The sequence below is a fragment of the Onychomys torridus genome, chromosome 9 (assembly GCF_903995425.1).
Source record: "Onychomys torridus chromosome 9, mOncTor1.1, whole genome shotgun sequence".
In the NCBI taxonomy this organism is placed as follows: domain Eukaryota; kingdom Metazoa; phylum Chordata; class Mammalia; order Rodentia; family Cricetidae; genus Onychomys; species Onychomys torridus.
In genome coordinates, this window is record NC_050451.1 from 39,376,380 (window position 1) to 39,400,954 (window position 24,575).

At 38.9% G+C, this 24,575-nt stretch overlaps 2 protein-coding genes across 4 annotated transcripts in view; one reads left to right on the forward strand and one right to left on the reverse strand.

Moving 5' to 3' along the window:
- The window catches only part of Exoc5 (exocyst complex component 5), a 54,488-nt gene extending 53,727 nt beyond the window's left edge, over nucleotides 1-761 (reverse strand). The window contains exon 1 of the mRNA XM_036199448.1: nucleotides 219-761. Within this exon, the coding sequence (XP_036055341.1) occupies nucleotides 219-245 (27 nt within the window). The 5' untranslated portion in view covers nucleotides 246-761. The remainder of the gene's footprint in view (nucleotides 1-218) is intronic.
- Ap5m1 (adaptor related protein complex 5 subunit mu 1) lies at nucleotides 562-21,498 on the forward strand. 3 transcript variants are annotated; one of them, XM_036199451.1, is made up of 8 exons: nucleotides 562-918; nucleotides 6,900-7,545; nucleotides 12,001-12,228; nucleotides 13,319-13,458; nucleotides 14,155-14,240; nucleotides 14,334-14,446; nucleotides 17,955-18,051; nucleotides 20,718-21,498. In XM_036199451.1, exons 1-8 carry the CDS (start codon nucleotides 845-847, stop codon nucleotides 20,798-20,800), a joined length of 1,467 nt encoding a protein of 488 aa, XP_036055344.1. In that variant the 5' UTR covers nucleotides 562-844; the 3' UTR covers nucleotides 20,801-21,498. The 3 variants fall into 3 exon arrangements, with proteins under 3 accessions (XP_036055344.1, XP_036055345.1, XP_036055343.1); XM_036199450.1 differs by having other exon boundaries at nucleotides 563-918; nucleotides 14,334-14,452; XM_036199452.1 differs by lacking the exon at nucleotides 17,955-18,051 and having other exon boundaries at nucleotides 14,334-14,452; nucleotides 20,718-20,796.
- The last annotated feature ends 3,077 nt before the right edge of the window (nucleotides 21,499-24,575 follow it).

Sequence of the window (24,575 nt, forward strand, 5' to 3'; positions counted from 1 at the left end):
GGCTCCAGCAGCACCGATCGCCACGATCCGCGCGGCAGGCAAGACCGGGCTCGCCCAACCGGGGCTCCCGAGTCAGCCCAGCCCACTCCTCGTCGGGTCGCCAGCACGTCGGGACCCCCCGCCACCCGAGCCGGGGGTGAAGGGGGCGCAGCGTCCTGCCCGCCCCCGCTCCGTCCCTGCCCCTCCCCCGCCGCCGCCCGCCGAGCCCCGGGACCCACCTCGAAGAGCTCGGCCGTCGTGGCCATGCCGGCCGGCTGAGAGGCTCGCCCCGCGCTCGAGGCCGTCTCCGCTTCACATGCTGCGCCTCAGCGGCGCGGCTCCCACGTCCCAGCTCGGCCGGACGGCCTCCGGCCCCGGCTGCAGACCGCCGCGGGCTGCCCGGCTCCTCACACAGCGCAGGCTGCGCGGGAGAGCGGCCATGAAGCGGAGCCGCAGACGCCTGTCAGCTGCCTCCCGGCGCCGCCCGCGCCGCTCCCATTGTCACCGCCTCGCACGCCGGAAGTGGAGCTGCGCGCGCCCGGCGGACTCGGCGGGGCGGGCGAGAGGAGCGAGCGGCGGGCGGGCCGCGGAGACGCTGGGCTGGGAGCGAGCGGCGCGCCTTGAGCCTCGCGGGCCGCCATCCCGGAAGTGGAAGGTAGAGCCCTGCGGTCTTCCCAGATTCTGGGTGCCGGTTCTTAGGATCTGTCTGCGGGGTGTCTTGACCTCCTGGAGGGACCGGGAGACTTGAGTCGCCTCGCCGGGAAGAGCGAGCATCTCCCGTGAGCTCTTGCGGCGCAGGGCCGTCTGCTCTGGCTGGATGACGACCCTAGTTTCGGTGATGGTCTGATACTTGGGGGCGCTCACCATGGCCCAGCGGGCGCTGTGGCTCCTACGTCACGAACCGGGAACTCCACTCGGTGGCACCGTCAGATTCTCCAGGTAATTGCAAGTCTGGGTCCTCAGGCATGATGGGGCCCAGGTTGGATTATGTAGCAGTTTTTGTGGTGCATTGAATCCCAGATCTGCCAGGAACAGCTAGCTGAGTGCCACTGGGCAAGTTAAGCTTTGTATGCTAACCTTATCTCACCCTGTTGTAAGAAATGAGTTGCTTGACCCATGTTGCTGCATGCGTTCTAATATTACTATTATTGTATCTTTCGTCGTTGTTGTTGTTGTGAGGCAAAAATACCCCTAGCTATCCTGGAACTCGCTCTGTAGACCAGACTGGCCTCGAATTTACAAAGATCTGTCTGTCTCTGCATCTTGAGTGCTGGAATTAAAGGTGTGGGCCACCATACCCGACAGTATTATTGTATCTTAAAATTAATTTCATCTGTGTAAGATTGGTACAGAAATGATGAAGGAAAAAATACTGAGTACTAAACATGTTTCAGATTTTTCAACTTTCAGAAAATTATTTCAGAACATTTTAATTCATGCTTACAAAATCTCCTTGTTGAGCGATAGACTGTTGTTTTCGTCTTATCAGTATACGGGATCGTTAGAAATCATTATCATTTGCAGTTTTTGGTGGTTGAACAAAATGTAGAAGGAACTATGAAAAATTAAATTACAATCACTTTTTTTCCTAGGTGACATAAGTGATCCGGTCCCATTTTAAGACTTCGCCATATCTTACCAAAATAATTCTATGGAGAGGGCTATATAGTAACTTAAAATATGGCAGACAATCGTGCATTCTTCTAAATATATGTTTTAGCTATTTTTGTTTCTTCTTTTCAGAACTGATTATTCAGTTCATTTCACCATTTATTGATTGGAAGTGTGAGTGTGTGTGTGTGTGTGTGTGTGTGTGTGTGTGTGTGTGGTTAGTTTTTGCAGTTTTTTATCCTAGACATTAACCCCTTTATAAAGTATAGATGTCTAAGTGTTTTCCCCCAATCTGTAGGCGCTCTGTCCATTTTGCTTGTAGTTTTGTTTTGCAGAAACATTTTCATTTTGTGTGATCCCATTTGTCATTCTTTGACTTGTTTTCTGTTCTTGGCAGTATTTCTGAGAAGCCTCTGTCTGACTGAGTAGCTTTGTGTTCTTGGAAAGCAGCACCATACACTAGAACTTCCTGCATGATAGAAAGAGGATGGATTCTAAGTCTATGTTAATGTTAGAAACCAGTAAGCACGTGTGGGTGGTGTGACTGAGGAACTCAGTTATTAGGTTTTTTGTTGTTGTTTTGAGACAGAGTCTCACTGTAGCACTGGCTGACCTAGAACTCACTATGTAGATCAGGCTAGCCAGAAACTCATAGGTATCCTCCTGCCTCTGCTTCCTGAGTGCTGAGATTAAAGACATGCAACCACCATGACTGACCTCAGCTGTTAGTTTTGCTTGTGTTTAAATAGCACATGTACCTAGCATCTACCATAATTGGCACTGCAGATCTAGATATTTGATCTGTAGGAATATATGGATTCCTTCATTCACATCCCTTAGTGATAGATTCAAGCTGCCTCTCCCATTCAGACCAGTGCTATAGTAGACATCCTCAAACAGGGCATTAGGACATGTCTATACAGATTTTGACAAAATATTGACAAGCAGCTTCCCTGAATGCTAACACATTCATTAGGAATTAATGAATTTCTGTACTTAACCGACTCTTACTCGAATTTTTACCAACAAAGGAAGTCTAGTTTCTATTTGTATATTTTTCTGTAACAATATTTGTTAGTAGTCTCTTGAGTTTCCTTTTCTGTGAATTATGTTTAAATTTCCAGAGATACTATTTTATCCATTCTGTATAGTTTTATCTGTTACATTTAAGCCTTTAGTCCACTTGTACAGCTTTGGATATGGTGTTAAGTGGGAATTACACTTTTTCTTTATACTATTTGACAGTTTTCCTAACATCATCATGTAAGCCCTATATCTCTTCTTCCTTGACTCAATATTGATGTTTGCTATAGTCCTTCATATAAACATTGGTCTAACCTGTTCTATTACTTTGTCCTTTTTGTGCCAATGTTCTGATTTTATGTGTATACACTTGTATCTTAGCATTGTAATTGAAGTAAGACTTTTGTTAATTGAAAAAGTAAGTCCTTTGAAGAAGTCATGCAAGGCTGAAGAGATGCTTGATGTTTATGAACATGCACTGCTCTTCCAGAGGACCAGAGTTTACTTCCCAGAACCCATGTGGGGCAGCTCACCAGCCACCACTAACTCTATCCAAATGGATCCATCATCCTCTTCTGGACTCCAAAGCCATATGCACTCAAATGCACATAACCACCCTCCATATATATATATATATATATATATATATATATATATATATATTTTAAATGACAAAAATAAATATTTTAAAAGGTCATATCAGTTTTCAGAATGCTTTCCCAGTTGTGCGTATTATATAAAAGATACATTCAGATATGTTTAGGTGAGTTTCACTACATCTCTGTGGAGGTAGCAAATTTGGGGGAGTGGTCACAGGATTCATCTATGTGTCACTTTAATTCTGTACTATTGAATAAATTGCTAGTTTTCCATTTTCAGATTTCTGACCACTTGGAGCCGATGTTAAGGCTAATAGATATGAATTAACATATATTCCTTAACCTTTCCTGGGAAGATGTAAAGAAATGTGTAATAACCCTGTATTTAAAGGACAATAACAGACCAAAGGAATCTATTCAAATGAGCTTGGCAAACAAGTGTGTTTGTTGGGGTTACTTAAGGGAGCATGGATGACTCACAAGAACACCAGTCAGTTGTTTGCCTGTTGTGTGGCAGTAGATGGTGTTTGGGGCAGAGGGGGCCTTAAGAGGTTCCTGGGTCATCATAGCTACTCTACCTCAACCCAGAGGAAATACCCACACCACTGCATATTCTCTACATATATGCCAAAGAGTAGTGGCAATCATTTATGATACAAGAGGGCAGATGTTCTTAATACAACAATCTTGATTTATAGTATCAGCTTAAGTGCACCTCTGATTGGTATCACACCCATAGCTGTCTTGAAACTGATGTTTTTCTGTCCATTTAACGGCTGCACATGAATCTACTGATATTTTAATTATAATCCGCTGTACCATGGCCTGGCCAGGCTTGTGGTCCTGCGGCTCTGGCTTGCCATAGCTGTGATATGTAGGTTTAATTTAAGTCTCTGCCATTCTATTTATCAATAACACTTGGGAGTCAAAGACTGGGGTGAAAACCTGCTAGCTCAGAGATGCCAAGTAGCAACTAGCTGACCTTACTTTTAGGCCGGAGATACTGCAAGAGACATGTCTTGTCCCAGAACGAAGATGAGCTCAAACTCTAGTCCCTGCCCTTTCCTTCATGTGCATCTTCTCTATCCAAGTTGCTGGCTTCTCTATGGCCAATTCTGGTCAGCTAGTCACTGGCTCCACCCCCTGATTCAAGGTATAACCTTATTGGGCAATCTCAGGAGTGTCAGAGTGCAATCAAAATATCCCACTACATGAAACAAAACCTAGATTAGTTTGAAATGACAGATTAAGTCATCCTACAAAATTTTAAACATATTGAGACATTGTTTAAGGTCCCAGATTAGTTTGTTTTCTTTATTGTCAACTATGAGAGTATGGCAAGTCACTAATGGTATACTAGTTGATTTTTTTCCCCTTTTCAATCAGAAAAAAATATATAAGAATCTAAGTAAAGGTCCACTAAAAGTATTAGTAGTTCCTATCCATTTCCTAGGTTTTGTTTGTTTGGTTTTGGTGCTGGAGATTGAACCTAGTGTTCCATGCATGTGAAATATATTCTCTTCCTCTGACATATACCCCTTGACCTATCATTTATTTTATAAATAAGAAAATGGGCTTAGGAAAGTATATTAGTCAGGGTTCTCTAGAGGAACAGAACAGATAGAGTGAACATGTGTGTATGTGCGTGCATGCGTGCGTGTGTGTGTGTGTGTGTGTGTGTGTGTGTGTCCACATATGTTTATTGAAGTAGGTATCAGCCTGTGGTCCAGCTAGTCCAACAATGGCTGTTTACCAATAGAAAGTCCAGGAGTCCCGTAGTTGTTCAGTCCATAAGGTTGGATGCCTCAGCTGGTCTTCCATATACACTAGAATCCACAAGAAGTAGGCTTGAATGCCAGTGAAGGAATGGACTTCTCAGCAAGATTGAAAGGAAGCAGGCAAAGAGAGCAAGCTTCCTTCTTTCCATGACCTTTATATAGACTGCCAGCCAAAGATGTGGCCCAGATTAAAGGTGGATCTTCCCACGTCAAAGATCTAGGTTAGAAGTGGATCTTTCCACTTTAGATGATTTAATTAAGAAGAAAAAAAACCCTTACAGGTGTACCCAGACACATAGGTTTTTAATTAATGCCAGATATAGTCAAGTTAACAACCAAGAAGAACCATCACAGAGAGTTTGCTTATTTGCTCAAAAAATGAGTAGTTAATAGATAGCTTTATTCTGGAACTAAAAGTAGAAAGAAAAATAATAATAAAAATATATATTTGTTGAAAGTCAAAAATTGTGTTTAGGAGCTAGTAACTCAGTCCTTATCCCTGGAGGGAGGTGTAGATGTGGTTAATGGATTCTTATAAATGACCATAAGTGTCTAAGCATCTTCTATTTTGTGATGGGGGCAGATAGATTAGTAAATTTACATTCTACCCAGAGCACATAAACTGTAAAGGATTAATTTGATTTCCCTCTTTTTATTATCTCTAAATATCTTCTAGGGCCATAGAGATAAGCCATTATTACTAAAATTATCTTTCATATTTTTACAAGGGTTGGTAAGAACATTCAGGACATCTGTTATTCATTATGTAAATTAGTACCATCTCAATAAGTGAATCTAAAAGTTTATAGCATTAAATATAACTACTTCTTTGTAATTAATCTAAGGTGGAATTTAAAAAAAAAGAACTTACTATAGATACCTAAGAGAAAAAAGGATTTATTTTGGCTCAAAGTTTAAGGGTGTAGTCCGTCAGGTTGGAGAAGTCATGGTCCAGGAGCTGGAGGCAGCAGGTCACATTGCATCTGTAGTCAGGAAGCAGAGAGCAGTGAATGCTACTTCCCCACTAACTCTCTTTCTCTATTTCAGTCAGTTCAGGACCCCATGGAATGAGGTCACTTGTGTTTAGAGTGGGACTTCCAACACCAGCCTAATCTAGAACGTCCCACAGACATACCCGGAGATCTATTTCCATGCAGACTAAAGTGTTTTTCCGTTGGCTTAGTGGCTGTGCCTGAATCTAATATTTAACTACTGTCTGCATCCTGCCATGTGCAGTCAGCATCCTGCCACTCAGATGGCGGCATAGCAGGATTTCTAGCCCCGCAGTAGCCTCCAAGTGTAGGATTTCACTAAGTCTCTATTGTTCTAGTTACCAGTAAAGCCTCAGGAGTCAGATGTTGGGGTGAAAACCTGCTAGATCAGAAAAGCCAAGAAGCAACCAGCTGACCTTCCTTTTTGACTGGAGAACCCAGCAAGAGAAACATCTCTCCACTCTGAAACCCAAAAGACCCTGAAGCTCTAAGCCCCTCCCTACTCCTTCCTGTGTGTCTATCTGTATTTCAAATATTCCATAACACTAAATCCCACCAAGCTGACAGTCAGATTAACCACGACATCTACCAAGAGGAAATCTGAGTGGCTGAAAAACAAAAATTTTAAATTAGAAACATGTACTCTACATATTTAAAAACCTAATTAAATTGAGTCAGTCATTTTTAGTAGTATGTGGTACATTTTATCATTTGAGATAACAAACTAAATATGAAGCATTTGTTCCAGACATAAGTGAGCAGGTTTTAATGGTTTAGGGTTTTTTCTCTTGGTAGTGAAATTATTTATTTGTTGCTTTATAGTTATGACTGTTTGCCTTCTGTTTTAAAGCTTTTTAATTCTCTCATTGATTTTACTTAGAAGAATCATTTGTAATGTTTCTGTTTCCCTAATACAGACGATATCCTACTGTTGAAAAGAGAGCCAAAATCTTGAATGGACTGAGTTATGTTCCTGTACCTGAAGATGGTCCCTTTCTTAAGGCATTACTCTTTCAACTTAGATTATTGGATGATGATAAAGACTTCGTGGAAAGGCGTGATAGCTGTTCATACATCAATAAATCATCTATCTACGGACTTTTAGTAGGAGGTGAAGAACTCTGGCCAGTCATTGCTTTTCTGAGGAATGATATGATATATGCAAGTGTTCCACTAGTTGAACAAGCTCTGTCCCCTCGCCCATCTTTAATTAGTATTAGTGGAATTTCACAAGGCTTGGAACTGCTTTTTGGGATACAGGATTTTCTTTACTCAAGTCAGAAAAATGACACTGACCTAAACACAAAATTGAGTCAGTTGCCTGACTTGCTTCTGCAGGCTTGTCCATTGGGTACTTTATTGGATGCTAACTTGCAGAATTCATTGGCTAGTATTAATTGCTCATCTGTGACTCAGCCACAAAAACAGCCAGCATGGAGAGTTGGAACATACAAAGGAAAACCACAGATTTCTATTTCTATCAGTGAAAAAGTAAAATGCATGCAGTATGGTAAACGAGATATAGCAGACACGTGGCAAGTTGTTGGAACAGTCGCTTGCAAGGTGAGGTTTTCTCCAGGGTTTGTTTTGTCATAGCATTTAACACTGAAGAACAGTAAAATCTACAGTTGTATTTTACATTTTTTTAATGATATGCTTGTTATCCTTAGCAGCAGGCATGAAATTTTATGTTATCTTTCTGTATCTTTTACAAATTGTTTACTTAATGACTATTATATAATGGATTATCCCGTTGCTCTAAAATAGACATTATCTTCATGGTTTCTGTGGGTCAGAATTTAGAAGCAGCTTAGCTGGGAACCTCCAGTATAGAATCTCATGAGCCTATAGTCAAGATGTTGGTTGGAGCTATTATATCTGAAGACCTGAGTAGGGCTCGAATATCTGCCTGCAACATGACTGGCAAGTCAGGACTGGCTGATGGAAAGAGGCCTCTGTTCCACTCCACATGGCTGCTTAAGTATCCTTACAACTTGGTGACTGGCTTCTTTCAGATCAAATAGTGTATGTTTGTGTGTATGTGAAAGAGAAAGACTCAAAGCTATTATTTTTACTACTTATTCTGAAAAGCCACATGGCATCATTTCTACTACATTCTGTTTCTTACATGCAAAGACAGTCACTAAGCCTGGTCACACTGAAGAGATATGGAATCAGGTCCACCACTGGAAAAGAGTAGTTGGGAGAACTTTTGAATATACTTTAACAGCATCTCACTTCCATTTCTCTAATAGATGAAGTTGACATCAAATAACAAGAGGTCTTGTTTTATTTAAAAAAACTCAATAGTCGATTTATCTGTCTTAAAGTTAGAAAATGGGGAAAACAGTGGAAACATCAATAGAGATAACAATGATTAATGTCAGGATGAATAATGATCAAAAGCCTCCAATTAAACACTTCATGTATGTATTAATAGTATTCTCAAATACCTTTTTTAGTCCTTTATTTAATATACTTTGTAAATTTAATGTTTATATACTATATATAAATTCTATGAATATAGTAAATTTTAAGAACAGAATTAGACAGGGAAATTGACTCTTTTCTAATTAAAGTAACCTAAAAGTTTTGACTATGCTAAAAATTTCTGTTATGCTCAAAATTGCATTCAAATTATTCATCCTATTAGGACCTCTATTTTAAGATGCTTGACAATCCTGGACTGTGACATCCATCACTCTTAAAGTAGTCAATTCTTTTTCTCATGTTTTCATCCTGGGTATTATATATATATTGTGATTAACATGATGTGTACATTTCTCTGTTCATTGATAAGTTGGCCCCACTTTCTTGTTTGTATGAAGTGTGAGTTGATGCCTTAATGCTGGTTCAAATGACCACAGTGGAAATCTCTGTTAATTACAGGAGGAGGGGCTGGCTCAACCAGTAACGGCACGCATCTCCAAGGCAAACCATCTGAGTGCCATTCCACATGTGTGCTGTAGCGTACATGTTTATACACGTATATATACACACAGACGTGCTCATATACACTAAAATAAATCAATGTCATTTTCTAAAAACTGTTTTAAAGTGAGGCGGAATGGTGGAGTACACCTCAACCTGATATTAAATGTTTCTTTGAGGTTGTCCTTTACCTCTAAATGTCCTGTGTCCTTACAAAGTCACATAATTTTGTAAATTTTTTATCATTTTAAAGGAAGATAACCTTTTATGTGCCTTCTGCTTCTATATTTCCTAGTTCTGAGATCCAGATTTGTATATGCCAAACTGTTTTAAAAAAGAATATAGAGATTCCTTCTAGATTGGCAATCCACATCCTGTATTTACGGTATTTTCAGTGACTAGATAGTGGGTAACTTATTGAAAGTTTCCATAATGGTGCAGTGCCTTTGATCCTATTGTGAATGATACATTGCTAGGATGTTTTACACATAAAGGATGTTTTAAATTTTAATACTATTAAATATCTGTGTGTTTATTATTTCAATAAATAACAAAAACAAAACTTTCTATTCTTACTAATATACAAATTCAATATAGTACATGTTTTTAAATTCTCTATTAAGAAGAGTTGTCATATTAACTTTCAAATTAATTTGATTGATATTCTTGTAATTGTCACAGAGAAGGACAAAAAGACACTTCTAAGCTACTGATTGTACCCCAGCACAGTTCAGAATGCCTGCCTACTGTTGAAGTACTTAAATCTGAAGCAGATACACTAATGAATTCATGTGTGTTAGATAGTAGATCAAACATTACAAAGTGAGATAGATGGCCTAGTGGTTAAGAGCACTTACTGCTCTTGCAGAGGACATGCATTTGGTTCCTAGCACCTACATGGCAGCTCACAACTCTCTAATTCCAGTTCCTGGTGATCTGACACCTGTTCTCACCTCTGTGGGTTCCTGCTTACATGTGATGCACATATGTACACTCAGGCAAACACGCAAACCATAAAACTAAACAGACTCTTAAAACCTTCCAAAGTGAAAGATTTTACATTAATATTGAGGAAGAGATAAGGTTCAAAATTAGAAAAGGGGTATAAAATGGAAACGTTTTTAGGATCTCCTGTGACTAGCAATGGATATATGAAGAAGCACAGAACAGCTCTTGCTTTGAAAGAACTTGAGGTTGCAGGAGGGAAAAATAGAAGCACAAATTGCATGATGACAAGCAGTCACTGTGTGGTGCAGACTGTGTATAGCTTCTAGACCTAAGCATTTGCCTGCTAAGTCCTACCATTAAACGCCTTCTGTGTCTAATCAAACAACGCCACTGAACTCCTGTGGTTCATTTGGTTAATGGGATCCAGTACTTTACCAAGTAAAAGCTGGAAAGATGGCTCAGCAAATGAGAAATGGCTCATGCAGAAACCCTATGTTTGGTTCTCAGCACCCACACCAAGTAGCTCACAACTAACTGCTTGTAACTCCAGCTCCAGGGCATCCATTGTCTTCTGGTTCTGGCTTCCACAGACACTGTACTCATTACACATACCCACACACAGAATCACACACATGAACATACTTAAAAATAAAATAAGAAGTAAATGTCAAGTTAGAATGAAGGTACAGAGGAAGACCTTGAGTACACCCCTCTCCCTATGCCCACATTTACACACACACAGGTAAGGTTTGTTGGTGTAGATTTACGAAGTAAAGACATTAAGACTTCTCAAGTACCAGAGGAGCTGGGGAATAAATCTTTTCTTTTGATTACAGAAACAAAACCCTTAAGACTTTATTCTGGAGACCAGAATTGGTAGAGGAGTTCACAGCGAAGTCTGCAAACTGCTGTTTCAGTCTGTTGAACCTCAAAGCAAGAATTTACGGAGAGGGCTGTGAAAGTACACCATCTGGCCCTGCTAGCCATGACATAAGAGTTCATGGACAGACCTGTGGAGCTGTCTTATCTTCCTCCCAATGAAATCCCTCATGGTTACCCTACCATTGGCAAACTAACCCAGTCATATAGGGAAGAAGACCCTGTGTCTCCATGCAAAAGTAGACCCTTAGTCAGACTGTGCAGTGTTAGGCTTACACAATCACAAAATGAGCTAGGCATGAACAGTGCAGGGCTTTCTTTTAAACCTTTAGTTTTGTGTGTGTGGGTTATGAGTGTGGGTGCACATGCCACAGCGCCATGTGAAGGTCAGAGGACAACCTGGGGGAATTGGTTCTTTCCTATCAGGTAGGTCCTGGGGATTAAACTCAAGACTGTCAAGCTTCGCTGCAGATGTCTTTACCCAGACAGTGATCACACCAGAGGAAGTGAAATGCTATATCGGGAGAAAACACACCTGCAAGGACTAGCAGGTGTTAAGGTGCACATGGAAGTCAAGACAGTATGGTTTATTCAGAAAACAAAATGCAGAATTTCTATATATTTGCAACATAAATCAAGGGGTAGAAGATTAGAGGTAGATGGGAGCCAAACAATGAAAGGTTTAAAAGTATATGAAATGAAAGAAGAAACGTTGAAATGTCTGAATCTGGATTCAATGTAACAAAAGTTGAATTACCATTCATCAGTGTGACTGGTGCCATGGCCTTTTCATACAGTTGTGGTGGTGGTGACCACCCAACCGTAAAGTTATTTTTATTGCTACTTCATCACTGTAATTTTGCTGCTGTAATGAATGTAATGTAAATATCTGATATGCAGGATATCTGATATGCAACCCCTGTAAAACAGTTGTTCAATCCCCAAGGGGGGTTTTACCCACAGGTTGAAAACCAATAGAGGAAAGCAAGTCAGATAACAGCTGTAACATTGTGAGGGCCTGGTTGCAAAGGTGCCACAGAGAAACCAGTGGATTTGAACTAGCTTTTATAGGGCCTTAAAGGTATGCCAGGGGGTCTGTGAAGCCTAACTGTATCAAATTGTTAATCAGAAAACAGAACCAAAAGAATAATGCCTGGAGAGAAAAGGTAAATTGCAGAAGTGGTTTGAATTCAGAAAAGCCTCAGGCAAGCTGCACTGATGTAAGCGCCTGGTAATAACTCGTTTCTGCTTTCGTTACAGTGTGATTTGGAAGGAATCATGCCAAATGTTACCATCAGCTTGAACCTCCCCACCAATGGCTCTCCACTTCAAGATATTATCGTTCATCCTTGTGTGACTTCTCTTGATTCTGCCATTCTGACTTCCAGTAGCATTGATACAATGGATGATTCTGCGTTTAGTGGACCTTATAAATTCCCATTCACTCCACCTTTAGAGTCATTCAACTTATGCCACTATACTTCTCAGGTACTCATGGCTTTACATACAAACAGGAGTAACTCGAACCCCAGGAAATCTTAGCTAAATAAGCATGTCATATTAGCCGTAGGTATCTGTGCTCACGGCGTGAGTGTTGTGTGTTGGACACTGTCCTAGGCACTTGGTGTGTCTTTTTCTAGGAATTTCAACAAATCTTAAGGTTGATGTTATTATCTCCACTTAATAGATGGTGAAAGTCTTAGGAAGTTAAATGACTCGTACAAAGTCTTCTGGCCAATAAGTGGCACAGCCTGGGTATGAACCCAAGTCTTCCAAATTCCCAGAGCCTGACGTGTTTTCTACTATAACATGTCGTTTGTCTCTTGTCCTAATTATCAACCAGTTAGATTAGAAAATCCTGTTCAAGCCAGACTGACTAGAAGTAACTTATTTTGATCAGAATTCCTGTTGAATGCTTATTATTCAAGAGAAGAAATATATGTAGGCCACCTGAGACTTAGAACCAGTTAAAAATCATTCTACACTGACAGCCTCCATTGTCTCACATCTCCTCCCCAGTACTCCCTGTCTTTGGGTTTCTCGGTTTCCAGTGCTCTTACAGCTCTAGGACCTGCATGTGAGAACCTCCCTGTGTGCACCAATAAGATGATCAGCTCACATCAGTGTAAAATTTCCTCTTCAGTCAGCCGTTAATTGCCAGTTAAGCTATTGCTGAGCTAGGGCAGGAAAGGAGCAGCAGTACAGTCACGGGATAGGGAAGGAGCAGCAGTACAGTCACGGGATAGGAAAGGAGCATTTGGAACTGTGGGCGGGACAGTTAGCAGGATACGTAAAGGAGGACCTGGGCTGCAGGTGTGAGAACACAGAAGAGCAAGAGTAGGAACAGGTGTGGACTGTAAGGTACCTTTCGTCTCTGTTCAGAGAGGTAGAAGAATGCCCTCAGGATGAATGTAGATGCACCACTGCTGTTGTGAAAGCAATGGAGAATAGCCCTCCAGCTATTAAATCCATACCTGTATATAATAATTATAAAGTATAGCTCTTTTTTTCCCTGTCAGCATTTATATCTTAGACTCATCAACATGAGAATTATATTAAGAGATGTGTCTGGTTTCAGGTCCCTGTCCCACCAATATTGGGTTCTTATCACGTGAAAGAAGAAGATGTACAACTAAAAATAACAGTTAATTTAAAACTTCATGAAAGTGTAAAAAATAATTTTGAAATCTGTGAAGCTCATATACCTTTTTACAACAGGTAGGGTGAATAGTATGACATCATGGTTGCTGTCCTCTCTCCTTGTTCCTACTGCCCCACAATAAAGTGTCTTCTTTATTTACCATATTTTTAAAATCTAAATAATTTTATATTCAAATGAATACTGATTCTGAACTAAAATGTGGTTACGAAAAGAATCTATTTAACTTTAAATGGTGCCACATTTTTTTCCACTTAAGCTTGCAAATAAATTCAAGCTTAAGCCTGTAACTTCCTCAAGGACCATTGGCTTTATCACTACTGTTTCTCGGAAGTCTACATATATTTATATGTAGTCTTAGCCATCAGCAGTCTGGTGAATTAGTCAACTAGAGCATAGATCAATTCTACTCTGAAAATGTATTCTGCAGTGAAGCTTTTTACAAAGTGTACCTTTTTAATGCTGTTCCAATGCATGTGATATAATCTATGATTTTATAATTGTTTTACATATGATTTATAATTGTTTTTATAATATGATTTTATAATTCTAATGTAATATATATAGCTACTATAAATGTTTATGTGATGTCTGCTGTTTTCTAAAATCTGTATTCATTATTCATTCTCTTCTGCAGTAGGAATATAGATCTGCTTTTATAGAAAACAAACAAGATTTGGCTCATTGCTTTAAAACTTATATCTGAGATTTTTTTTCTATTTTCTTCTTTTTCCTTTTTTTTTTTTTTTTTAAAGAGGTCCAATTACCCATTTGGAATACAAAGTTAGTTTTGGCCAACTTGAGGTATTTCGAGAAAAAAGCTTATTGGTCTGGATTATTGGTGAGCAAGATTTTGTTTATTGATTTTTTTTTTTCCTCATTTGCTGTGAAATCTTCTGTTTTAGAATAATTGATTTGTACATTTGCATTTTAGGGCAGAAGTTCCCCAAATCAATGGAAATTAGTCTTTCTGGAACTCTAACTTTTGGAGTCAAGGGCCATAACAAGCAGCCATTTGATCATATTTGCATTGGAAATACAGCATATGTAAAGGTAAATATATGAAACATTGCATTAGAACCCCTTAACTTAATTTTAAACTGCATATATATTTGAGTTTTAGTATTTTCTAACAACTAAAAAAAATTCTGTGCTTTTTGTGTAGCTAAGTTCCTTTTTAAAAACATTTGTTGGGGGGTGCTCTGTGTTTCTTTTATTTTTTTTTAAGACAGGATCTGTGCCTTAGCCCAAACTGGTCTCCATATCCCTATGTAATACTAGCTGACTTCAAGCTATGAGCCTCCTGCCTCAGCCTTTCCTAGATGCTTGGCTTACAAGCATGAATCACCACACATGGCCAGTAGTAGTCATTTTTCTGTTTCAGTAAGTACTCAAATTGTAAGGGAAATAGTTAAGAATAACCTAAACACTCCAATTTAAACTACCCAACTCTTAGTTATCAAATTAGATTTGTGTTCAAAAATAAGATGCAGCCCTTGATCTCTAGAGTGTTTTCAGTAGTGTGGATTAGTGACTGGATCAGTACTAACTGTTGTGGAATATTATTTTAAGGTGTGTTATATTTGTTTATATTGTGGAACATTTGCTTAATGATGCAAAGATGTGTTGCATTCTTTTGTGTTGCATTTGTTTAACTCTGTGAAGCTGTGTTACTTTGCCTGACTAAAACACCTGATTGGTCTAATAAAGAGCTGAACAGCCAATAGCAAGACAGGAGAAAGGATAGGCAGGGCTGGCAGGCAGAGAGAATAAATAGGAGAAATCTAGGGAGGAAAGAAGGAGGAACAAGAAAAGGAGAAGTAGAGGAGGACGCCAGGGGCCAGCCACATGGTCAACCACAGAGTAAGAAGGAAAGAAAGATATATAGAATAAATAAAGGTAAAATCCCAGAGGCAAAACATAGTTAAAGAGAAACAGGATTATTTAAGTTAGAAAAGCTGGCTAGAAACAAGCCAAGGTTGGGCATTCATAAGTAAGAATAAGTCTCCATGTTTTTATTTGGGAGCTGGATGGCAGGCTCCCAAAGAGTTTAAAAAAAAAAAAAATTACAACTAACTGCTTTTGGTGTCTCAGAGAAAACATGAGTCCTTCTGGCCAAAGCAAATTCTGAGGACAAGATAAGCATGAAAGTTAATGTCTTCATCTGAAAAATGGGCTAAGGGCCAGCAAGATGGCCCCGTGGGTCAAAGCATTAGCCTCAGATCAATCCCTGGAACTCAGGGTGGAAAGAACCAGCTCTCAAACGTTGACCTCTGGCCTCTACATCCACACATGGCATGTATGTGCCTGTGCTTACACACAACTCAGCACACATAATGTACATGCTTGCATAAACATAATATGTATTAAAGTGACTTGGAGAGTAAAAAGAGGTAAACAGTTTCAGAAGCTGGTGCTTGGAATGTAAGTTCTACATAGGAAGGACAAGTTATTTAGGCTGGAATATAGAGGGCATGCATCTCCTATTCCTTTTGTAGCTGTTTTAGCTTTTCAAAATGGTTCACGAGTGTTAATCTGCAGTGGATTCAAGCAAGTGCATGATGGCAGAGACTGCATGGACTTATCCTTTTTTGTTTCATATTCAACATCTAGTCCAGCACCTAGTACTTAAATATTTGCTGAGTGTGTGTGTGTGTGTGTGTGTGTGTGTGTGTGTGTGTGTGTGTGTACCTGGTAATAGCATCATTTCTTAATATGAGTGTCCAACGGATAGATAAAGCCCTAAAATTTGATTCACCTGGGAGATCCACTATATATAAGGATTTAGGAGGACCTATTGAAAAGAAAAACTTGATGCAAGGAAATGAATAAGATCATATAAACAGCCAGGCGGTAGTGGCATACACCTTTAATCCCAGCACTCGAGAGTCAGAGTCAGGCGGATCGCTGTGAGTTCGAGACTAACCTAGTTTACAGAGCAAGATCTAGGACAGGCACCAAAGCTACACAGAGAAAAACCTGTCTCGAAAAAAAAAAATATATATATATATATATAAACAAAAGAAAATAAGGAAAGATTCAGAAGAATCAATAAAGAAAATTGAAGGAATAACCACAGAGTTTATAGGAAAAGAGAATGTTATTAGAGAAGTCAAAGATGAAAGATAAATATCTATGAAAGCAATAGTAGTGAGATTGGAGTTCACTGCTAAGAATTCATTTTTTCTAGGTGAGCTTTGACTTTGCCTACTATCTTGTTTGAAAGCTTATCATTTAAATTCCTGATTTTTTTTTTCAGAAAAAAATATGGAATGTTACTACATTGTGTGCTCACCTAGGGTAGTTTTTAGAATTTTCTACTTATTTCTTTCACTTAATCAGTTCTAGTCTGATCCAAAGCATATAATAAATATGGAAATGGACTTGTCTACATAACTTCCAGTACTGCAGATTATAATACTGATGCAAACTCTGTGAATTGCTGTAAGAAAGAGATTGTTACAATCTCAGAGTTATTATACACACATGCACAAAGACAGAATGGGAGAAATTTGCAGAGAAGAGAGGAGAAAAAAGTATACAGCTTGGGATGTGACCCAGAGATGGAGGGCTTGCCAGGAATGTGTAAGGTCCTTGGTTTAGTGTAGGGAGGGGTGTTGAAAGAGCGGGATCTTGCTAAATGAGGTGTTCACCAGCACAGATTAGAACCACAGCAAACGGAGACTAGAAAGATACTAGTGCCTCATCATTACAGCACAGTGCAGTCCTGGCGTTCACAGTGGTAACCCTACATCACTGATGGAATTCAAGAGCTGGAAGTTACATTTTAGAAAGGTTTTCCAGATGAAGGAAGGGATAACAGTTCTGTAAAAGTTAGATTTTGGTTATCAAAAAAATTAAGTAGAGCAGGCAGTTTCCCCAAGCATGAGATAAACTGACACTTCTTCCTGTCATGATTGCATTTATTGCTTTATTAAAAAGCATATACATTCCTACATATAAAAGAGTATGATTGGGGCTGGAGAGATGGCCCAGGGATTAGGAGCACTTGCTGCTGCTGCTCTTCCAGAGGACTCAGATTCAATTCCCAGCACCCATGTGGTAGCTCACCGGCTTCTGTAACTCCAGTTTCAGGGGATCCAGTGCCCTCTTCTGGCCTTCACCAGATACAGACATGCATGCAGGCAAAACACCTATACCCAGAAAAAGTAATTAATTAAATAAAGAATGTCATCTGAATTTATCACAGATAGCCTGCTAGGAGAAAAGACTGATCTGTCAGATAGTACAGCAGAAAAAGCAGGTCTGAGTTCAGATGCACACTCTGCCGCTGCATCCTGAGTACTAACTACTTCACTGTGTGCCCAGGCTTCACAGTAGTGCAGCAGTTGTACGAGTTAAGAACTCCCAAAGAAATGGAACTAGTACAAAGGGGTGTGTACATACTCATTGTGTGTTTTCACAACGGTACTTAAGTATTGGGTCTAAACTTTGTGAACTATCAGGTGATGCTCTAAAAATTGTGAAGGGGAAAATGTGATGAAGATTCTTAGCCAATAATCTCCTCCATTGACTCTTTCTGTCATTTCCCTAGCTTCATTTTAGGATCTCAGATTATACACTCACTGGATGTTATGCAGATCAGCATTCAGTTCAAGTTTTTGCATCAGGAAAACCAAAAATAAGTGCATGTAAGTTGTACAGGTTCAAACTAAACAGAATTAAAATGGTATTGTGTTGTCACTACCTAAGGCAAAATTAAATGTAATGAAACTTGGAGATTGGAAAATAATCCCATTTTATAAAAATGTCTGTGACTCGGTCTACTCTCACATAACTAACCCTTTGTGAACTTTATGTTGCCTTCTGATCTCTGTTCAAATACAGTTTGGTGTGGACTTTAGTATACAGTATATAAAGATTTGCTTTGCTCTGGTTATATTAAACTCTTCTCTCTTTCCAATGAATGTAACTTTGAAAAGGCTAGTGAACGTCTTAAAGTTTTAGTGTCCTCATTTATAAAGGAGAAGAAATAGGGGACTGTTTAGTGCTCTAAAGGCAGTGGGACATAGGAGGGAGCCTAAAAACGAGGTGGACTAAAGCCTCAGGCAATAGCCAACTTTATTCAGAGCATCAGACAATTTATACTCGGACATGAGTAAAGTGTACAATCACAAGGACGAGCCACATGTGGTAGACAGGCCACACACTGGCAAAGCATTTTTTCATAAAGTAGAAATGACAAATTATATACCTTATGATTTATATGAATAGATTATATTTATTGAGCACTTAGCTTAACATAAGATTTAACAAGTAATAAATTGCTTATTATTTTAAAATTTAAATTATTTTTAGTAAATGCCGTAGCCAGTAAACATTATTTAGCATCTTCTCTGTCCTGCCAATAGCAAGCAATAGAAAGATGATTTCCTGCCACATATGTTTTAGATGAATATATCAGGATGTGAAAAAAAACTTAAAATTATTTCATTCAAATCAAATACATACAGGTGGCATAGAAAAGTAGACAGAATGAAGTAAGTAGCTAGGTAAAAGTAGGGGGTAAGAAAAATGTCAGATTATGTATCTAGATTGGAATAATCCAGTTTATAAAAGTTCTCATCTTCAGGTACATGTGTTGGTTGGCTTAGGCAGAGTTTGAGCAGCTACAACTCAAGGCCTCATGTATGCCTGGCAAGTGTCCGATCACTGAGCTACACCTCGCCTCAGACTTATATTCCTAGAATTAGGGATTAAGGTCCCTAAGAATTGGAAGGATAGGACCAGACTGTACCTGAATGCTTCAGAAGAACTGGGAAACTCTGAACTACAGAATCTAGGCAATCTCAGATAAGCCAGTATTTTGACCTCTGTGTTGTCCCTGTGTTTTGTCCTCTCGCAGTCCTGCTGTTTTTAGATGACTTGATGAAGGCATGTTCATGGTGTATATGTTCTTTTATGAAAGTGTAATGTTAAACCATCATCACTGTGTCTAAATACAGATGAGTATTTTTAATCTGTGAGAAATGTTACCTTTTTAGATAATAACTAAAATATGTTTAAGTATTTTATTAATATTATCTAAATAAGCATATTTTAGAAAGCATAATAAAGAATAGAAAGTTTCTATAATATACCTGTTTTTTAATACATCAGTAACATACATAATTATTTATTTACTCATTTTTTGAGATAAGGTCTCAACTGTATAGCCCAGAATGGCCTCCAATCCACTGTCTTCTTGCCTCAGACTCCCATGTCCTGGGATTATAGATGCATGCTACCATGCACAGCTTCTGCTTGTCTTTTATATAAAGAATATTGAATGAAAGAGTCCATTTCAAATGAATCATTGTACCTATCCTTTTATGCCTTTACACTTTAATTTGCCTCATACTGAGTACACAACTTGATTCTGCAAATAGTTTAGTGAAAATATTCATTTTAATAGCAGCATTTTTCACCAACTGTGTGCCAGATATAATTTCTGTGTGTTTTATGCACATTAACTCATTAAGCTTCTCAGCATCTTCTGTGTTGGTATCCCTGTTTTATGGGTGGGGGCACTGATGGAACTGAGACAAGGTGAGGATCATGTAGCTAGCCAATGACATGCCTGAGATTCAACATGGGCAGCTGGCCACTAGAGCCTGTCCTTTCAACCGTGTGCTGTGCTGCCTCCCAATATTAATTACTATGCATTGTGTTCATTTTGAATACAATGAAGAAAGGTAGAAAAAGTTGAATTGTATAGTCAGTGATACATATAGTAATAAAAATGTGTATGTTTTCAAGTAGCATCATTTTATCAATTGAATAGCTTATGCAGCTTTGGTTCAAGAAGGTTACCATTTGTCCAGAGTGTCAAAGCTGTTAAAACCCAATGCTTAAATTAAAGCCAAACCTTAAGAAACCAGGAAAGCAGCCTCCTGAGAGTATTGTGGAAGAGTCAGGTGTCTCCATGACATGATTTGTGTCTCCATCTCTTTGATTGAAGTAATGAATACCTTGACTAGAATTTGGGACTTTGTAGAGATCATAAAAGGAAAACCAAGAAGAAAATAATGGTTTATTAGAAAGTCAACTTGAGATGTAGGGGAAATCAACATTTGGTATAAATAAGAGATTTATATAAGTTCCAGTATGGTTTACCCAAATATTTATGAGCTCATTTTAATGAGATATAAGTAGCAATAAAGCTTCAATAGAGTAAAATAAATATTAATATTTCAAAGTTATTACCATGACATGACTGTACTCCACAAATTCAAAACGGATAGCTTTGTTCTCTTACTGGATTTTTGCTAAAATTAAACATTTTTATCATTAATTTCTTTTCTTTTTCCTTTTGTAGACCGGAAATTAATTTCTTCTGACTATTACATCTGGAATTCTGAAGCACCTGCTCCAGTGACATATGCGTCATTGTTACCATGATTTTCTCATATTCAAATGGGATTTGGATGATGGTAACATTCTGTAGTATAACCATAGTATTTTTATTTCTTATGTATTCATATAACCTGTGACTGGAAAAATCACTGATTTCTTTATCCAAACATTGGTTTGGAAAAAAACTGTTGGTTTTAGTCTGATACAATGTGAAAGAATATTTTCAAGGCTAATGTCTCCATTTTTTTGTTACCCTCTGTCTTCATGCCAGTATGACTCAGAACACAGAAAAGTAGTGATTCATTATGAATTATGATCATTCTTGGGCCTCCATGCCATATGTTCTTTCCTGTCCCTATGGCAGGCCTCCAGACTCAGTCCCAGTCAGGACAGGGCCAATTGTGGCATCCTGTGGGGGCAGACCACACTAGTCGATCAGAACTCCTTCCTTCGGTAAGAGCTCAACCTTCTCCTGGTACAGTCTCAGGCAGCTGTCCTATGGTTTGCAGTTGATTTACAAGGAAATTATGTGCTTATCCAAACCTCAGTACAAACAGCATGCTTTTACAGAATACCCATGATCTAGTTAAAATAATCATAAATCCTTTCTTTCAAAGTAGCCACTCTTCACCACATCTCTCCTACTGGCCAATAAAAAGCCTGCATAATTCTGTTTGATGTTCTAGAGCTACTTTCTTTCTGAGACTGGGTCTCATGGAGCCCAGACTGCCTGGGACTCACTGTGTAGCTAAGGATGACCTTGAACTCCCTCTCAAGTGCTGGGATTATAGTGGTGTATCACCATGTCCAATTTATGCCCTTCTAGGGATCCAACTCAGCTTCATGCATGCCAGGCAAGCACCCTACCAACTGAGCAATGCTGCTAACCCGGCTCAGGCTCCTTTAACTGCCTTACTAATCTGCCAGAAGGACGTGTGCCTAAGATGCCAGTCGACCGACCTGAGAAGGCTGCAGCAACTTCAGAAGAGGAGTATGGTTGTCTGTGGTTGTTTAGTGTCCTTGGTCAGGGTTTTAAAACTCATTTTCCATACTTACTCTGTGTTTGTTTTTAATTAAAATCTGTTAATGAATGAACTCAAGTAAATACTCAAAAGCCTTTTCATGACTAAAAAGTATCATTTACACTTATTTAATGTAGCATTTTTTTCTTTATCTGTCCCTGTCATTTCTTTTTACCATCTTCTTGTTTCCATCCAAACAACCTAGCCATGCACCTTATCCTCTACCCATTTCTCCTGTTACACATATCCTGCTTCAGAGCAGTATGCGCTCCTCAAGTTGGACTTCAAGCGACCATTTAAAAAAAAAAAATCTAAAGATCCTGAGAACTGAACTGACGCCAGCTGAAGCCTGACAGAAAATAGGACTTGCAGATTGATCTCTAATTAGATTTATCCTGGCTTCTATTTCTTTTTTGTCTTTTTTAAAATGAGTCTTCTAAAAAATAAAGGCTTAGAAAAAGCTGCTGATTCTTTGAAGGACAGTTACAATCATTGAAGGGAAAGTGTGTGTACACTTAGGACTTGAAATCAATTTTCTAATTAGGGTCAGCCCTCATTATAAACCCTCTTTGCCTGCAAAGCATTATCATAGCACAAAGTTCTGTTTTCACAGTCATCCTAAGTAAGGAGAAGGCAGTAACTGCCTGACAAGGACAGTGACTTGCTGTCCCGACTGACCCAAAGGGAGTCAGCAGTAGAAATTCTTTTGTGAGAAGAGAACATTGTCCCATAATGGTTTTTTCTCACTTCTCAACTCAGAGCTTAACATTTTACTTTAATTTATGAGTGGAGCTATTTGGAAATTTTGATTGTTCAAATGCTTAGCAAATGATACTAAGGTAAACAAGACACATTCATCTAGTGAGTAGGGAAAGATTCAGTATATAATCCTTGAGGCAAACTCTCTTCATAAACAAATTAGAAAAACCAGTGACCTCTAATTTGACATTTCTAGAAACCTGGGGAAAATCTAGGGGTTCCTAGAAAAGCATGGCATGATGGGGAACCAAGGCCATCTGTTGCCATTCCGTTCTGACACAACACTAGGGAACTAAAAGCCAGCCCACATTTCATCCCATTGAGATCAGCTGGGCACACTGATGCTTTTGATTTTGTCTAGAAACCTGTCACTTCAGGATAATTTCTGAAGACAAAGCTTGTTCCCAGTTTGGTAGGTGACCTGTTTAATGTTTTCCCTGTGTCTGGGAACTCCTTAGTGTAATTAGCGACCTTTGAACTCCACAACTAATCCGGAGCTATTTTGTATTCCTTACTCATCTTTAAGGCTGGACCTTTCTTTTCTTCAGAGTCCACTGCCACAATTAAAGAAGAAACAGCTGCATTTCAAAGGGATTCCGATTCCAGAAGCTTAATCGTGATTGACATGTTCTTATTCTAAGCTATAAGACACTCTAAGAGTCCTTTCTTTGGTTAAAACTTCAATCATTTTCTAAAAAATTATCTCACTATGGATTTTATTCATTTTCTTTGATAGCTATTCTTTTCGTTTTTTAACTTGAAAGGTGCTTTGCATTTGCAGTGAGTATGAGCATCGACTTCCAGTGACAGATTCGGATGGTGTCAGACCTTCTCTAGATACAATATTGCTAAATTCCCTTTTAGTGCCAGAATGTGATTATGAAATCTGATATCTGTGCTGTAATTATTCTTACTCAACCCAAAGGGTTAAAGAAAGTTTTAAATATCTGAGAATGAACTCTAGAAAAGATGGGTCATGATTTGGGTGAACCCTGTTCTCCATGTTTTTACTAAGCAATATTGTAAAGCCCACAATGAAGTAGTTAAACAGTGGGGATGTTTTATACTGTTAAATAATTGTGCCTGTCAACTTAAAAGTAAATAGGCTCCTCGGGAATCTTAGGAATCTTTAAACTTTATTTAAACATTAGCCTATATCAAAATCTTTTTCTTTTCATGCCATCTTAGTATTTCTACTGTTACAATATTGTGGTCTTTGATTTCTTGTGCTATGTTTAGCAGCAGACAATTTGCACATAGTATCCATTCTGATTTTTTTTTTCTTTCTGTTTTTGTTGTTAACACTATTTAAAAAACTTTAACAGGCATTCATAGATTGCTCCACTGCCCCTGGGAGGTAGATAGGTGGACTTCCTCTGCAGGGATTGCTGCCCTAGTGGAGGAGTTGTTTCTAAGACAAAGGTCAAAAAAGGGATGTTAATAAACAGTCCTCAGGTTTAAGGTACTTTTTAGGATTACATCTTAAATTCCAACAAATCAGATTTGGGAGTTGCTGAAAGTGAAATTGATCCATCCCTCATCCAAACTTTGCAATACTTTCCTGTTCTGACATCATTTAGATAGTTAGCTGTATTATCAGATTAGAAACCATTGTACCCGGCTGCTGAAAGGAGAAGGAGGCAAAAAGCTAAACATGGGATGAATTCTGAACCTTTTAACCTGGCTGAAGTATGTTGGTTGCTGTTATGCAAATACCTTCAATCCTCTGCTAAGTTCCGTGGAAATAATTTTCTTGAATGACAGGTTGATTCAGCAAGGATTCAGTTGGTGATTAATCCTCCTTTGATCTGGGGTATTCACTTAACTACCAGTTACCTCGTTCTGACAAAGTGCAACTGAGATTAGGGAGATCACTAGAACACTACCAGCCCGTGCGTTTATTCTCTATAACCTTTTAAAGCAAGGGCCAAGAATGCAATTTATTCTCAGTTTTTGAAGATGCAAAGTCCTGCCTGCTAAGTTAGAAAGTCAATTGAATACCAAATGAAGTTTATTTCTTTCGTAAGAGAACAAACATT

Bases quoted from the DNA above. Each gene is read 5' to 3' on its own strand.
- Ap5m1 (XM_036199450.1), top strand. From the start codon at position 845: ATGGCCCAGCGGGCGCTGTGGCTCCTACGTCACGAACCGGGAACTCCA. The intron at 14,241-14,333 runs GTGAGCAAGATT...TTTGCATTTTAG, and splicing joins CTTATTGGTCTGGATTATTG to GGCAGAAGTTCCCCAAATCA. The intron at 18,052-20,717 runs GTAAGTTGTACA...TTCCTTTTGTAG, and splicing joins AAAACCAAAAATAAGTGCAT to ACCGGAAATTAATTTCTTCT.